The 17,380-nt window shown below is 42.9% G+C and overlaps 1 protein-coding gene across 5 annotated transcripts in view; it reads left to right on the top strand.

Moving 5' to 3' along the window:
* Nucleotides 1–13,613, top strand: part of HSD3B7 (hydroxy-delta-5-steroid dehydrogenase, 3 beta- and steroid delta-isomerase 7) — a 138,907-nt gene extending 125,294 nt beyond the window's left edge. For all 5 annotated transcript variants that reach the window (XM_029606900.1, XM_029606897.1, XM_029606899.1 and 2 more), the window contains 3 exons: nt 5,039–5,138; nt 5,553–5,715; nt 8,410–13,613. In XM_029606900.1, coding sequence (XP_029462760.1) covers nt 5,039–5,138; nt 5,553–5,715; nt 8,410–8,834 — 688 coding nt within the window. In that variant the 3' untranslated portion in view covers nt 8,835–13,613. The remainder of the gene's footprint in view (nt 1–5,038; nt 5,139–5,552; nt 5,716–8,409) is intronic.
* Nucleotides 13,614–17,380: the final 3,767 nt, after the last annotated feature.

Below are 17,380 nucleotides of genomic sequence, written 5' to 3'. Positions count from 1 at the left end.
TACAAAATCCTACACAAAAATCACTTAGCACCTATAGAAACCTGTCATACACTAAGACCACCAAGTACAAGAATTCATGCAGCAAGGACCCAGAGCCAGTGCTGTCTTTTTTGCTACCCTGTGCAAACTATAACTATGCTGCCCTGCACCCCCCCCCCCCCCTCCTCCCCATGACTTCTAACTTTGAGAGACCAAACATTGCTTACAGAGGGCTGGTGCAGTGAGGTTAAAGACTATCAGATTTCTGATGGATGAGTTTTGGAATTGGTCTGGAATTTGTTGCCAGAGGATGTGGTTAGTGCAGTTAGTGTAGCTGGGTTTAAAAAAGGTTTGGATAACTTCTTGGAGGAGAAGTTCATTAATGGCTATTAATCAATTATACTTAGGGAATAGCCACTGCTATTAATTGCATCAGTAGCATGGGATCTTCTTAGTGTTTGGGTACTTGCCAGGTTCTTATGGCCTGGTTTGGCCTCTGTTGGAAACAGGATGCTGGGCTTGATGGACCCTTGGTCTGACCCAGCATGGCAATTTCTTATGTTCTTATTTGGGTTGATGGGTGGCGAGGGGAGGGGGGATGAGAGGGTTGTCCAATGGACTTTCCACATGGAAAATTGTAGTGATCTATACATTTTCTTAAAACTGTATATTCCGCTTTTTGTGACACTTCAAATTGGATTACATTCAGGCACAATAGGTACTTCTCTACAATGTAAGGAACACATTCATTAAGTAGCATTTGCCCATTCACTGCTTAAAAAATGGCCTAAAGCGAGTATAACACCCAGACTCCCCACCCCAATTCACAATTTTATCCCTGGTGGTCTACTGAAGGCTTGGAGCCCCCCCCCCCCCCCAAGCTCCGGGCCCGGCATCGACCATTTTTTTAAATGGCACCGCCCAGCCTTTGCCCTTATCATGTGATAGGAGTGCAAGCAGGGCAGTGCTATTTTGAAAAATGGTTGCCACCAGTGAAAAATACTGTAGCTTAGTGAATGAGCCCCTAAGTTTGTACCTGAGATAACAGAGGTTAAAGTGACTTGCCTAAGGACACAAGGAGTGTCAGTGGGATTTGAACCCTAACTTCCTTGGTTTGCAGTCTACTGCTTTAACCACTAGGCTATTCCTCCACTAAAAACACATTCCTTAAATTTTATCATCACTAAATATTTCAAACCCAATACAAAAGCCTGCGTACAAGAGAAATAATAATGCAGCAGAAAAAGTCAAATCTGCCAACCAAATCCAGTTGTCATCAACAAGTAAATTCTGTGTGGGAGGCACATCTAGGTCAGGGTCTTTGAATTGGGTGCCAGGAAATTTTCCACCCATGAGTTTATAATAATCTCTAGCCAAGCTCCAGGTTACTTCGATTTCACTAACTGGCTCAGTTGTGTGCTGCTGTTCCAAACAAATGCACAGTTTGCACAGTAGGTGCACAGACCCTGCAAGGAACCTACCTAGGAAAAGGCAGCACAGTAATATTGCAGCAGGCCCTAGAACATCAATACACTTCCTACTGGGAAATCAACAAGCTGGACTACTCTAGATCCCTAGACAGAACCTACACGCTAGCAGAATCCCTCACTTTGGTCACATACACAAAACACAGACAGAGCTTCACCAAATATAAGTGACCAAAAACTAGAAATAGAAAAAAAAAAAAAAATATATATATATAGAGAAATTAGATTGGAAACCCCAAAAAGCCAAACTCTGCATGCAATGCAGTACTGGATAAATAGAAAGAGGAATGCATTTCCACCTATACTGAGTAAAATATAAAGCTATAAGAGATGCACATTCCCAAATCTGACATATTCCAATCAATAAATTGAAAATAATTTTTTTTCTATCTTTGGTGCCTGGGCATTTTATTTTTATAATCACGTTGGTCCCAGTCTCTCTTTTTGCATTTTTGTTTTCTCCTAACTCCATTTCCAGGGTTTCCTTTCCATTTTTTTCTCCTTATCTTCACTTCCTCCCCAACAGCTATTTCTGACATTGATCTTTTTCTTCTTCTCCCTCCTGTGTCCATCATTTGGCCTCTCTCCTTCCTGTGTCTTCCCCCCATATGGCCCTCTCTCCTGTGCCCCCCGATATGGCTCCTGTGACCCCCTCTAGTGCTCTCCAATATGGTCCTTCTCCTTGTGAATCCTTCATAGGGCTCTTTTCCCCTGCTGTGCTCCTCTCCTTTTTGAACCTCCATCCTCCACAATATAGCCTCTGTCTTCTTTCTCAGCCCTTCTTGATTCCTTTCCTCCAGACCCCCTTCCTGTCTTTCTCTCCCCCCCTCTCTCTCAGTGACTCCTTTCCCCTGAATATCAGCCCTTTCTCAACTTCTACCCTCCCCTCATCTTTGTGGCTCTTCCAGGACTGGCCCTGCAAAAACTGTAAGCAGCAAAAACAAATCCAGTACAGGGCCCAAAGCCAAGCATATGTGCTGTGGCAGGCCCTACAATGATTTCCTTCCCCTCGTACAGGTTTGGTAGGTTTTACAGGAAGCCCATGCAGGAGGAGAGGGTCAGGGTTGCTGTTGCAGGACCACACGCCAGCTCCAGGCACTGCACTCGATTTATTTTAATTTGGGCTTGACTGAGGATCTCTATAGCTGCCTGGCAACACCCATTTGGTGCCAGGCTGTGGATGCTTGGGTGGACCATGGCTTACCCCGTGGCTATACCTCTGACAGGGAGAATTAGAGGGAGGGGAGAAGGAGGGATGAAGTTTAGCTCTGAGTGGAATAGAGAGACAGGAAAAAACAAAAATGAGATGAAAAGGAAAGATCAATGTCAGAGACAGATATTGGGAGGAAGTGAAAAAGACAGAAGAAAAATGGAAAATGGAAAGGAGACCCTGGGAAACCGGAGTTACAACACAGAGAAGAGGAAAGTGGAAAAATAAGCCTGGGACCCAAATGATTAGAAAAATAAAAGGCTTAGAGAGCAAAGAGAAAAAAAACCAGCTTATTGTCAATTTAGTAATTGAAATATGTCAGCTGTGTTCATCTATTTTTCTTTGTATTTTGCACAGTCCAGAAGGAAATCAATTCTGTTTTTATTTCTATGCTGTTGTATTGTAGCGGAGTCTGACTTTCTTGGGCTTTCTGTTCAGGTTTTGGTCTGCACATTTCTATTTCTAATTTGTGGTCCCTTACTCTATATTTAGTGAAGGTCTGTCCATGTTCTGAGTGTGACCAAGGTAAGGTATTCTGCTGGTTTGTGAGGTGTTCTGTATAAGGATTTGTAGCAGTCTGGCTTGTACCATTTTTCCAGTTGGAGATATATTGGTGTGCTGGGGCTTGGTGTAATATTTGCAGTGCTGTTTTTTCATAGGCAGGACTGTTACTGTGTGAGTCCTGGAAGTTAGTTTTGTTTTGGTGTGGCATTTTTGCTACATAGGTTCTGAGTGCCTTTTTTGGCACCAAAGAAGTGCATGTAAATATAATATATATGTATATATCACAGTAAGTGTTAGTTTTGCATGGGAAGACTGCACTTTGAATGTTTTTTTTTTATTTGTATGCTAGGTTTTTAAATATCCAGTTATTATATTCTCCTTTTTCATGTAAAATAAACTTGTTAGCATAACGGCAGACATTTTATTCTCTTCTAAATAGTTCTAACTCCATATGGCTCTGTTCTACTTTAAGAATGTATAAGCCATCAAGAGAACTCAGATCTTCAAACAAAAGCCTTTTAGATATTCCATCCGTAAGACTAGCTAGACTGAATGTAACCTGACAGAGAGCATTTTCGGTTTGCAGGACCTATACATTGGAATGCTCTACAAATTCACTCTGCCAAATTTGCAATAGTAAGGATTTTAAGAAGGCATTAAAAACATATCTGTTTAAAGAAAGACCTTTAAAAAACACAGAATAAGAGGCACGGTATCTCTGTTCTTCTATTCTTCTCTAATTGATATAACTATTTTATTTCTATCTTTTCTGTTTTGGTAAAGTAGATTTATTAATTTCTATAGACATAAAATTATTATTTTATATTGATATGTTACCAATTGTATTTTTGCTCTAACTTTATTTTATTTTATTATTCTTAAAACTCTCTTATTTTATTTTTATTTTATTTTGTTAAATTAGAATTATTGTAAACCGTGTTTTGATCAAATTTTATTTGCTACAAACAGTATATAAGAAGTTTTAATAAATAAATAAAAATAAATATTCATAATAATGTGCAATATTACATTTTGGAAAGCTAATTGTGTGTGTATCTGTGTGTGGGGGGGGGGGGGAGGGGAGGGGCCACAAGGATGAAGGTTCACTTAAAGCACCTAATACTCTTGCACTGGCTCAGACTGCCGGTCCCTATGGCTGCTCGTTATCTTCTCCTTCCTCCACACTTCCTCTTTTATTTCATTTTTAAAAATGAAATGTTTTAGAGGAGGGGATGAACCATACAGACAAAGAATACAGCACCTGTTCTCTCTGCCTCCCTCTCCATGGTGCTGGTCCCCCTGCTATGTCGCTGTGTCGTCTAGGTAGAGGGTTTTTACAGGAGGTCCACCACAACCGGAATCTGTGCCTGACAGTCCCGGGGATGAAGGCACGCAGGACTCTGGGGCCTTTTTTATACAAGCGCTTTTCTTTCAGCTGTTGCTCTCCGGAGGCTTTGGCAGGTGGACTCTGGACTGCTGCAGATCCATAGCCTCTCTCTTTGAAACACTGAACTCTCTCATGGAAGCCTCAGCTGCTTTTGCAGAGGGCTGTGTTGCACTCTTCCCTCGACAAGCTTTTTCAAGCTTTCCAGGCTGCTCCTTAATTAGGGAAATGCCTTCATATGACCTTAATCAGCTACGCATGACAGCAGAGGCATAAGCTTTAGGTCAGCAATAGCAGCATCTGCAGCCTGCTCCTTTCATCTCATAGCATTGCACTATTTTTTAGTGCTACGGTTTTCCACCACAGTTGCTCAGTGGAAAACCTGGATTAGATCATAGGCTGAAATCCAAGACAACAGGCTCTCTCCCGGTTACAGTGTGTGTAATTGCGTTTTCATATTGTTTACTTTTCTAGGGGGAATGAGGACACAGAGTACACTGTTTACCATGATAAGCCTTATCCAGTGAGTAAGGCCACAGCTGAGGCTCTTGTGATTGCAGCTAATGGGAAACAGGTAAGTTGGAGAAGAGATACCGGCAGACCCAACTTCCAAACCCACTTTTATTGCCAGTTCTCATCATGACACCTGCAGACCTGTTTCCAAGCCCCCACCTCTGCCATCAGTTTTCATTGTGTGACCTTCAGTAATCACTCAGCTTTGGTATCTGCGGGTCAACCTTCCAATCCCAATACTGCCACCAACTTTCACTGCGTGAGTTTGAGTACAGATAATCAGAGGTTATAGTACCTGCTGACCTAGCTTCCAGACAACTGCTATGACTATCTTTCACTTTTCACCTTTAAGGGAATCTGTTAACCTCCTATTATTATCATAGAGAAATATTGTTGATTCCTGTCTGTTCTCATAGATTTGACCTCTACATATCTCTCTAAAAACATAAATAGGTCTCTTTTCTTTCCCTGGCAGATAAAAGGTGGGAAACAGCTGACAACCTGCTCACTGAGACCCACAGGAATATATGGAGAAAAACATGAGCTGATGAAAACATTCTATGAGCAAGGAGTCCGATCTGGTGGAAGGATTATTCGTGTCATTCCTACCTCTACAGAACATGGCCGAGTTTATGTGGGTACGTAGCCCTTTTGCTAAATTTTAGTCCAGTGAATTATGCAGGTGCCTTCCCTCTCCCTATGGGAACATGGAAGGAATTGTGAAGGGGTGCGATATATTTGGTTTGACATAACTTTAACTGCAGTACATTTTTCTGCAATTTAAAAATAAATTAGAAACAGAAATGTGAAGACAGAAAAGGACAATACAGCCTTTTCTGTCCATCCAAACCAACTGCTCAACTCTACAATCCTTACCACTCCTCAGAGATGCCCTGTGCTTGTTCCTTGACTTCTTGAGTCAGATTCTGTCCTTATGTCCACTACCTCTTCTGTGAGGCTGTTCCATGTATCTACCACCCTTTCTATAAAGAAATATGTCCTTAAATGACTTCTCAGTCTAACTCCTTTCACCCTCATTCAATGATCCCTCTTTCCAGAGCCTCCTTTTCATTCAAAGAGGCCTATCTCCTATGCATTGATAACTTGGAAGTATTTAAATATCGCTATCCTGTCTCCCCTATTCCACCTTTCCTTTAGGGGTACATGTTCAGATCTTTATGCTTTATAATGAAGACCATTGTCCATTTTAGCAGCCTCTCTGGGCCAACTCCGTCCAGTTTATATCCTTTTGAAGATGCGGTCTCCAGGCTTGTATACAGTATTCCAAATGAACAATTAAGTCCTCATCAGGGACTTATACAGGGGCAATATTACCTTCTTTTTCTGCTGATTATTCTTCTTATGCATCCAAGCATCATTGTGGCTTTTTCCATCATCTTATCCACCTGTCTGGCCACCTTAAGATCATCAGGTCCATTTACCACCAATCTTTGTCACCTCCCACTCAACCAGTTTGTAACCCAATGGGTCACTCAGGGCCCATACCAAGGGCGCTGAGTTTAGCTATAAATGGCCTTTGCAGAGCTGCTTCAAAGGCCTTGCTGAAATCCAAGCACATTGCCTCGGGTACAAACTTACAGGGTCATTTATCAAAATGCGATAAGCACCATAACGCATGGTGCGATGCAAATTTTTAAAAGGGGAGGAGTCAGGGGTGGGATTTCCAGAAAAGTGGGCTGGCTTCACAAAGCCATCACTATGCCTTTTTCAATTGTGTTAAGCTATACAATATGCCCATAATGCAATATGTGATTTTCTTGCAAATTCTGTTTTGGGCATTTTTAGGCTGGGGAAGGGCTTTGGGCCTGAGATTGGGGGAGGGAGGAGGAGGAGGGGAGAGAGAGTCTCTGGGGGTGGCACCATAGTAAGCAGCTATTTATGCTACTATAGGAGGCCCACCTAGTAACTCGAGGTGAGGTTTAGGTAGTAGTGTAGGGGTTAGGGGCCACTTTTACATGCAAAGTGAGACGTAAGAACAGAACAGTACACTCTTGTGAAGATTTGATGTCCTTCGGAGTGAGGAAACTCACACAAAGATGAGATTTGTACAATGTTCTCTCAACCTAGCTTGATAGAGAATCCACCAGATTCGGCCCCTGTCACATGGAAGGAGCAATGGATGGCCCGCACCATTTTCTAAGATGGTGCCGGCCGTCCATTGCTCGTGCCATGTGACAGGGGCCAACCAATGGCACCGGTAGCCCCTGTCACATGGTAAGGGCAAAGGGCCACCGGCGCCATTTTGATTCCTGGCGGGCCCGACGGCCCGAGAGCGGAAGATCGCTCCCAGGACCCCCGCTGGACCACCAGGGTTTTCAGTAAGTCTTGGGGGGGGGGGGAATCAGGATGGTGGGGGGGGTTTGTAATTAAGTAAATTTGGAGGGTTGAGTTGGGTTTGGGATTTTTTAAATAAATGTGCCCCTCCTCTGCGCTAACCCGAAAAACAAATTTTTCCTGAATTTTGAGATAAATCCGTTTTGGGATTCGGGTCTCCCGAACCAGGATGAATTAGGCAATTTTGTTGAAATTGCCTAATTCTTTCTAAACGAATGCACATCCCTAGTGATTACCGCCCAATACAGGAAAGTGCAGCCAAAAGCTGGGCACCTAATGTACATTTTTATATGTCAGAAAATTAACTCTAGCTCTGGAGGTGGAGTAAAGTTTACTCGCAGTCAAGGGCTCATGAGAAACATTAAAAATTTAGTCCTTTGTTTTGCGATAAATGTGCCCCTTGTGGGGTAGGGTTGTTTAGAGAGATTAGTATAAAAGTTAGTTATTTGGGGTTAAAACAAAAAAAAAATTGTATATAGGGAGTAATGGAGCGGAGCTTGATGATTAGCTGGACACCTTAAAAAATCATATGTGATTGCTTTCCTTTAGTAAACGCATTGCAGATTTCCATAATTTTATGCAAATGATGTTTATTATGTTAGAAACAGACAATTTAGACGAAAATGTGCCCAATGCAATAAACTTTTGAGCATCAGAAACACACATTTCTCTTTAGCACACCCTTTTTGTTTGCCGCTCCACTTTCTTTCTCATTTAAATATTGCATCAGATGCACAAGGGGATGTGGATGTGCATGCATTAGGAAATCGGACACTCAATATGAGTGTCTGTTTTTTGCGAAAACCTTATTGCATCAGCCTGTAAGAGAGTAAGAGTACAAATTTAGAATGTATTGCACCTATTTCCAAGCAAATGAATTAAAATTAAGTCTACCCTGAAGAGAAACAGGTGGAGGGTGTGCATTAATACTAAATGTGCTAATATTCTCCACCTTGATTTGCTCATTGCGGTTGTAGGGAATGTTGCCTGGATGCATTTCTTGGTGGCACAGAAAATCCAAGAGTCCCCATCCATCATTGGGGGTCAGATCTACTACTGCTATGACAACTCCCCCTACAAGAGCTATGATGACTTCAACATGGAGTTTCTATCCGCCTGCGGCTTCCGCATGATTGGTTCCCGTCCACTGATCCCATACTTCCTCCTCTACATCCTGGCCTTCTTCAATGACCTCCTGCAGCTCCTCCTTAAGCCCTTCTGCATCTATGCGCCCATCCTGAACAAGTACACCCTGGCCGTGGTCACAACGACCTTCACTGTGCAGACAGACAAGGCTGAGAGGCACTTTGGCTATCAACCCCTGTACAGCTGGGAGGAGAGCAAGGCCCGCACCATCCGCTGGATTCAGAGCATAGATGAACTTTATCGGAAAGGGCATTAGGAAAGGAGACTTTAGGGTGACTCAGCAATAATCAACATCTGAGACCCGCAGGTCTAAACAATATCTGTCAGCCATAAACAAGCACCAGCAGTGAAAGCTGTTATCTTTTAATTGCAGCTTTCCTCTTCTGTTCTCATGACTCAATAACCATTCCCCCTCACTTTTTAATAAGTGCTCCATCCTTTGCATGGGCACACAAGTACAGGGAAGTGTTTTGCACAAAGTCAGTGGGGTTAAAACCGGTTCTCAGGCCCCCTCCCCACAACTAGTTGGGTGTTCAGGATATTGCTAATGAATATGCATTATATATATATTTTCAAGCACTGCATCAAATGTATTCAGATCTGACTTATGCATATTCATTAGAGAGAGCCCTAAAATCCAGCTGTCCTGTGGCATGGTTTGAGTACAACTGTGCTAAGTCATAAGTCATTGCTGAAGGGAGCATTAAGACCTTGTTTGGATATCATTTTCAGGAAATGTGTTACCCTAGTTAGGACTGGAACTTTCTGGTCATTAGCCATTAGAAGAATGCTTCCTGATTGTCAGGAGAAGAAGTTATTTTCCCTGCAGTGGTTCTTACATCTTTGCAGTAGTTGGTAAACATGAGAGTAAGTCACATATTGGGGTAAAGGACTACAATTATTTTTGTTTAATTAATGGGTTTAATTCCATTCAGTGTATGGATTATAGTTCTTCATTTGTTTGTTTTGTGTTTGTCTGGAAAATGTTCTCAGGAAAGGAGATTTTGAAGCTCTTTTTTGTGGAAGGTGAGGGAGAAGGAAAAAGCCTGTGAAATAACCTAAATATAAGGAAGGGCTCCCTCAGTTTGTGCTAGTGTCAGGCATCGGGAGCAGGGCCCTCTTAGTCTATCACTAATAACAGGAGAGAGGATCCCTTTGGCTGTGCTGGTGAGAAACTGCAAGGGAGACTTCCTCAGACTGCTAATGTTACATAAGGAGAAGAGAGCATCTTCATGCTATGCAGGAATCAAGCAGGGCATGGGCACTAGCAGATATTATAACTCTCCAGATGAGGATCTGCCTGGTAAGACACATTGCTGTGGATGCTAGATGGTGGAAGAATTCTGCTAGTTTAATGCAAATACATACTAACACCAGCACTGGTACACATTCATTGCCAGAAAGCAGCAGCATTCAGAAAGCGGCAGTAAATCTTCAACTAGACATCACATTTTTCCAGTGCTTTTCCTCCCAAATGTTTCTCAAAAATGTATGAACTGTTACAGGAATATATGAAGCCAGAAATTCTTCTCTCCCCTTTATCTGATTATAAATGTATATAAAATAGTGTAATGGCATAGTATTTTGTGTTATCCAGGAGCTGTGCATAAGAGCTCCTCATTCCCTAGCCTCTCCGGTCTCTGCTGAAGGTTGTCAGGACGTTTGTTGGAGAGATCTGCTGGAGACACCTGCAAAATACAGAATGCGGGGGGATTCTGATGCTGCGGGAGACTCCCAGCAGAGTGCAGAACACAAGGACTGCAAACGTTGGAGGAGACACCATGCAGTAGGCTGAAAGTGTTGCAGGAAACACCAGCAAAATGTCGACGACAAGCAGAGCTTGGGGGTACACTTCAGACAGGCCAAGGAAGAAAATTCTATAAACGTTATACAATTCTTTACGTACATTTGTTAAAGTAATATATAGTTTCTACAGTATTTGCATAGCAGTATTAGGAACTTTTAATATTTATGTATCATTTCAACATAATCTAATCTTAAAATGATGGTTTTACTGAAGTAGAGAAGGGATAACATTTATATATATAATATATAGAAAAAGAAAGTCTGAGATGGTGAAGAGAAAAGACAGGTAAGCTCAGAATTCTGAAGGAAGATTCTGTGGTTTGGGGATGGTGATGTCTGTTGGCCACTGGGTAACTTGGGATTCAGGTTCATTTAACATCCAGATGCCTACTGGAGCTTTTCAGAAACTGAACTGTTGGAAGATGGGCATAGGGGATATTTTTTTTATCAACATCAGATATCAATATTTACTGTTGGATTAAAGTAGCGGTCACTAGATGCCTCCATGATGTCAGGGCAGGCAGACATGAAACCATTTTGTGTAGCAGTGGTGTAATCACTGACCTATAAAATGCCTTACTTCAATCTTGAACCAGATTGGTTTTTCTTGTTGAGTACTGTGGTTAAAATAAAATTATTATGCATAATACAAACTGGTCTATGCTAAAGGGAGATACTGCTGTGTGTCATTGGTGATATCACTTGTACATAAACTGGCTACTCCCATGTCAGCTGGATTATGTGTTAAAGTATTAAATGAAACCTTCTAAAAAAAAAACAACAAAAAAACATTTAAAATGTGGTTTTTGCTCCTGAGAATTGTTTGCAATAGCTGGGAATGGTCGGCTCTGCCAGCCCTCTCTGAGTTCAGCAACAGACATCAGGGAAAGCTGCTTGACATGCATTGTTAATTGTGTATGTAGGGCAGAAAACGTGACAAGGTATGATCTATATAAAGAGGCATCTTTAGAAAGAGATAAAAACCCAATAAATCAAGCTAGCTGCCAGTATTGTGTAGGCAGGATTCGGGTCTGGTTTTCTGGTTGGTCTCCAGGGTCACTTACAATGCATACATTAAACTTGGAAAAGGGTGAGAATAAATTCTGCACACCGTTTTGGGTATGTGAGGATATGTATCAGAGAGAGAATGTGTTTGCATTTGTGGGGCATGCAAGTAACTCAAAATATGTTTTTCTCCTAGTTTTAATGTATTTTGATAAGACTATTGCAGCTCTACTCTGCAAGACCTGGGCAGATCAAGATTGAGCATAGACAATTTTATCTCCTATGTATTTTCTTCCTCATTAATAAAACAAGTGACATTTCTGCTGAAGATGAAGTGTTTTAAATCCTAGGAGCAAGGTAATCTTGTTGGGGTTAATCCTCCCATTTTTTATTCCACCTACCCTGTTTAACCTATTGGGAGATGACTCTTTTATTCCTGGAATCTCCTCCTTGTGGTCCTTATCACAAATCAGTAACAAATTATTCAGAATTCACAACTTTGCTTGAATATGACGGGGGGCCACCACGTGCTGAGGTGCCTGAAACTGGACTGTCCAAAGGACTCCGATATTTTTGCTGTAGTCCTAAACTCAGGACTGGTGTCAGCCTCCCCTCCTCTGCAGTTCTCTGTCGGGCCACATTCCTGGAAGTTACTTCATATGTTTGGAGACTAGCTGATGAGGTTATTCCATAAGACACGAATTTGCTGGGAGGTGCACCCTGTGTTTATCATTGAAGGACAGCATTGTTTTGTAGATGATGTTGCAGGGCACTGCTCATTAAATGAATCTGGAATTAGTTGGAGAGGGCGTTGGAAGTTAAGGCTGTTCTGATGGAAGATGTATGGCGATTGTGACATAACTCGGCTTGCAGAATAACAGAATCATAAATATTGTATGTATGCACTTCATTCCTGCTTGATTACGTAAAAAGGGGCAGAAGGCGAAGAGCTGTGTTGGGAGAAACATTTTCAGTCATTGAGGTTTCGGGTTCGTCGGCGGAGCTGTGCATGTGGTGGTAGCAGAGGGGGCCCCGGGTTAAGATTGCGATGCACTACTGGAGCTGTACAGGAGGAGCTCAGCATTGTTATGGCAGGGGGATGCTGCAAAGCAGGATTAAAGGGCACTAGTAATGTAGTGGGTGTGAGTCTCATTACTAGAACTGCTACACACGACTTTAACTTTCTAGCGGGTTGGGTTACTAGAATAGCAGGTGGCTGCTACAGCAGATGCTACAATTCTCTTTCTCCTGTCTCCTATACCCAGCTGCCTCTTATCTTTCTGGTGTAAGCCCGAGTGCTGATGCACTGCTGCTTATCCAGATGTTTATGGCCTGCCTGTTTTCCTAAATTGTGTTGAAATACGTAAAAAGTGTATAAACCTTAAAAGTAATATTTATAAATGGAGCACTTATATGGTAGCATAAGTCACAGTCATATGTATGATGGTGTGTTATGTGATCAACTGCTAAATCTAATCATGGTTCCTTTTTCAGTTTTTATGAAAAATATTTGTTTATACTTTTTGCAAGATAAAAATCTTGTTCATGCATGTCCCCAACAACTTATCATGCTGCCGAGAAGCGTTTACGTTGATCTAAACTCAATATCTCAATCTCAGAAGACATGATTAAGAAGCAAGAAACGTATTTTTCTTGTGGACAACTTGTGATTTTTCTCGTTCTATTCAAATCACACCTCTGCGACTCACGTGGCAACGTGGACCGCATTGTGGCAGTATCAAAACACTTGCTTTGGGGAAAATATTTATCAAACCGGTCCCTCAGCAGAATTTTTTTTATTGTTATGTGGCTTTGGGCTCCAATTTAAAGATGCTCCTTGGGACCTCTATATATTTCCAGTCAAATATCACGTAATCTTTTTCCCCAATCCAAAAACTAAAAAAAACCCCAAAAAATGCAAACAGTCAAAAATAAAGGATATTCTGATGATGCATGAGCCCAAATAAAGAGCTCCAAGAATTTCAAATACAGGATTCCCACTCAATTTCTGTATTAATGTGTAAGGGAGTTACTATATGCAAGGTAAAAATCCACCTTTGGTCTAATTCAATGAGGAGTCTTTATCACGACTCCTTCAAGATATATTTATTTGATCAAGCACAACTCACCTTAATTTTTCAAATGCGTGTGGTTTCTCAATGCAATACAGTACTAAAGGAGCCTCGATTTTAGGAGTTTTAATACAGCTCTTGTCTTCAATCATTCTTGTCTTTATCATGCGTTTTGTTTTGATAACATATAAAAAATTTTACATAGTCACTGTACTACATAACACAAAGAAGGTGAACTGGCAGTCTTTGGTGTGGTGCAAATTATAAACTGTTTTAGTGGTAGGATGATAAAATGACCGGCATTCCACAGCGTAGGGACTCATTGACCAACTCCCACCTTGTTTATGGCCATCATTTTTTAAAGATGGAAAACCACTTCTCAAATCAAAGTGTAGTTTGAAATCTGCAGAAGCAATCGTAACTCCCTTACACATCACAACTATTTTTTCCACAGGAAAAAAAGCTAGCATCGGCTGACAGTGCACAACAGGATGTATACTTAACGCAGTCCAAGTTTATAAATTATTCCCCTAACAAACGAGCTGCAAAGAGAGGGAAAGGAAGCATTCTGGACCGCCTGAAGCGACCTCACCGTTGTGTATTTGAGCAGTGAACCTCAGTCAGAATACAATGCCCTTTTATAGTTTTTAAGAATACAACAGTTAGGATCTCCATGAAGAGAGAACCTTATCCCACATTTCTTTGCGTTTCATTTTATATTCAATTACAGTAGAATAAATGCAGCCCTGTTTACAAAAGCTGATTAACTGGTAAGTTCTACTTGAAGGTGGTAGGATGACATCTAGGAAATTGCACTAGATTATTCTGATCTGTTTTCTTTAGAAATAATGTGGTGAAACTGACCAAAAATGATAATTTTCTCTGAATACTTTTAACAAAAACAGTAAATTAGAATCTTCAGATCTTGATTTGTTCCAGACCAAATTATGACATCATCATTATCAATATAATGTTTCCATATAATCAAGAACACAGTAAGTATGGGATTCAAATTTCTCTACAAACACATTGGTTATGGCTGGAGCTATAGCCATCCCATTTTCATATGATAAATCTGTAGAAAATGGAAGCCATCAAAATTGAATCTAGAAAATAGGAGCCATCTCTTTAGTATCAATGTTTGTCCAATATGCGATCTGCAGATCTTTAACATCAAATGTTACCTATTGGCTGATGATATCCTGTTAGGGTTTGTGGACCCTTGGCCTGAGGTAGTGTTGGCGCAACCTGTGGAGGGTGAGCTCCGTTGTGTATTTGAGCAGTGAACTTCAGTCAGAATACAATGCCCTTTTATAAGTTTTATGAATACAACAGTTAGGATCTCCATGAAGAGAGAACCTAGCCCACATTTCTTTGTGTTTCATTTTATATCAATTACAGTAGAACAAATGCAGCCGTGGTCACAAAAGCTTACTAGTAAGTTCTACTTGAAAGTGGTAGGATGACATCTACAAAATTGCACTAGATTATTCTGATCTGTTTTCTTTAGAAATAAGGTGATAAAACTGACCAAAAATGATAATTTTCTCTGAATACTTTAACTCCATTGTGGAGGGTGAGCTGAGCTCCACAGGTCCCCACCGTCGGGAGGCGAGGCCGGATGGGAAGCAGAGGCAGACAGGAGCTTCGCCAGTACCAGCCCACATTCCCCGCAGGTTGAGCCCTTGGGTGCCGGGGCCAGTTAGTCTTAGGCAGGTCTCTGTGTGGCTGGTCCTGGGAGAGCAGCCAGAGGATGATGATGTTGGGTCTTTGGACAAAGATGGACGAAGTTGGAGGCAACCAGGCGAAGGAGAGGTCAGGTCCAGTCCGAGGTCAGAGGCAGGCAGCAGAAGGAGAAGGTCAGGTCCGAGGTCAAAGGCAGGCAGCAACAGGCGATAGTCAGGTCCGGTCCATGGTCAAAGGCAGGCGGCAGCAGCTGGTGGTGAGGTCCAGTCCGGGGTCCAAGGGTGACCCAGAGGGGGCCGGAGCTGGAGACAAGGGTCTGACAGCTGTCACCCAGAAATGGAGAGAAGACTGCTGAAGCCGGGACGCTGAAGCAGGGACTTCCTGAAGTAGGAAATGCTGAGCAGGGACCTCCAAAGCAGGAATGCTGAAGCAGGAACCATGGAACTCGTTGCCAAGTCAGTCAGCTGGAGCTAGAGGTGATCCTTTATAGGCCGGAAGGCCAGACGTCATCACAAAGGGCCCGACCCTGATTTCCCGCCACTGGCCCTTTAAAAAGGAGCCAAATCAGCGCGCATGCACGCCTAGGGAGGGCTAGGAAGAAGTGGTGGTCAGTGGCGTCTCGGCCGCCATGTGGTCTGTGGAAGGTCTGGACCAGAGACGGAGCGTGGCGGCAGCAGCTGGCTGCTGCTGCAAGGGCACCAGGAGCCAGAGAGGGCAAGAGGCAGTGAGTGAGTGGTGCCGGCTGTGGGTTGCCGCGGCCGGTGAAAGTAACATATCCAAATGTACTCGAACATTGGAGCTGATCAAATTCAATCACCAATCTCAACAAGTCTCTCTCAGCAGTAGCCCAGTGGCTCAGGGGCCATAAACTCAACCTCAACCCCTCCAAATCATAAATCCTCTGGCTCAGTCAATGGGGTCACCCCCTACACCTTTTACTTTCCCTATCAAGTACTCCCTCCAGCCTAGCGGGTCCAAGTTGGCCTGACTCTATCAATGGCATGTCACATCACCAGAGGATTTACACGTGTAACCGGCTTTACACGTGTCGGGCCTATTTTCAAAAGGCCCGGCGATGCGCGTAAAGCCCTGGGATGCGTGTAAGTCCCAGGGCTTTACAAAAGTGGTGATCCAGGGGCATGGCCAGAGGCCTCTGCATGGCCACTGGTCCGGGGATTGTGCAACTTACTTCAGCCCCAGGGCTGTAGTAAGTTTTAAAACAAAAAAAGAAAGCAACAATGGTAGAGGGGGAAGGACGGGGGAGGGAAGGTGGGGTGGGGGATAAGGAAGTTCCCTCCCAGGCTGCTCCGATTTCGGAGCGGCCTGGGAGGGAACAGGGGAAGGCAGCAAGGGCTCGGATAGGGCTCAGTGCACGCAAGGTGCACAATTGTGCACCCCCTTGCGCCGACCCTGGATTTTATAGCATGCGAGCACCAGGTAGCATGCGCACATGTAAGCCGCGTGCGTATGTTTTAAAATCCAGCCCTTAGTGTTTTGCCTCCCCCTTGGCACTGTTGGTGCTGTTTCTTTTCCTTTCTCCCCATAAATTTGGCCAACAGGCAGGCAGAAGTTGCAAGCTACAGCCCCACAGTTTTCTGCAGCAGCCCGAGGGGGAAATTTTGTGGCAAAAATTAGAAAATTCTGAAGTACATTGGCAAACATTTCCAGCTTTTATTTTACATTATAAAAATATAGCATTTTCCCAACCTTACTTTGGCCTGTATAATTTATTTTCTTTTTATTGGGAGAGAAAGAGAGATCAGGGATGGGGAGTGGGTCAAGACTGGGGAGAAGGAGAACCAGGAATGGAGTGAGAAGAAGGTGAGAAGACTGGGGATGGGCGGAGGAGAGGGGGAGAGTTGGGGAAGACTGAGGAGGGAGGCAGATCAGGAATCTGGGAGGGGGGAAGAGAACAAGGAGGGAGGTTCTGGGATCGAGGAAGAGGAGGAATGAGTAGGAGAGATGGAGGGGCAGGTTCCAGGACCTGAGGAGAAGAGAGAAATAGGAAGGACATGAATTGCAGTGGAGGGGAAGGTAGGAGGCAGTGTCTCTGATGTGCCCCTCTCTAATCTCCTGCCCAGTCTGGTATAGACACACACACTTCCACAATATTGAACTTTGCACATTTGTCACATTTTGCAGTGCTAGCCTTGAAAATTTGGAATGCAGAGATTAATATTCTATGAAGCAGATGGACTTGGAGTTCTCTCAAAATATTATCAGAGAAGCAATT

Source organism: Rhinatrema bivittatum, chromosome 6, assembly GCF_901001135.1.
Source record: "Rhinatrema bivittatum chromosome 6, aRhiBiv1.1, whole genome shotgun sequence".
Classification (NCBI taxonomy): Eukaryota; Metazoa; Chordata; class Amphibia; order Gymnophiona; family Rhinatrematidae; genus Rhinatrema; species Rhinatrema bivittatum.
This window is presented reverse-complemented; position numbering and strand designations above follow the sequence as displayed.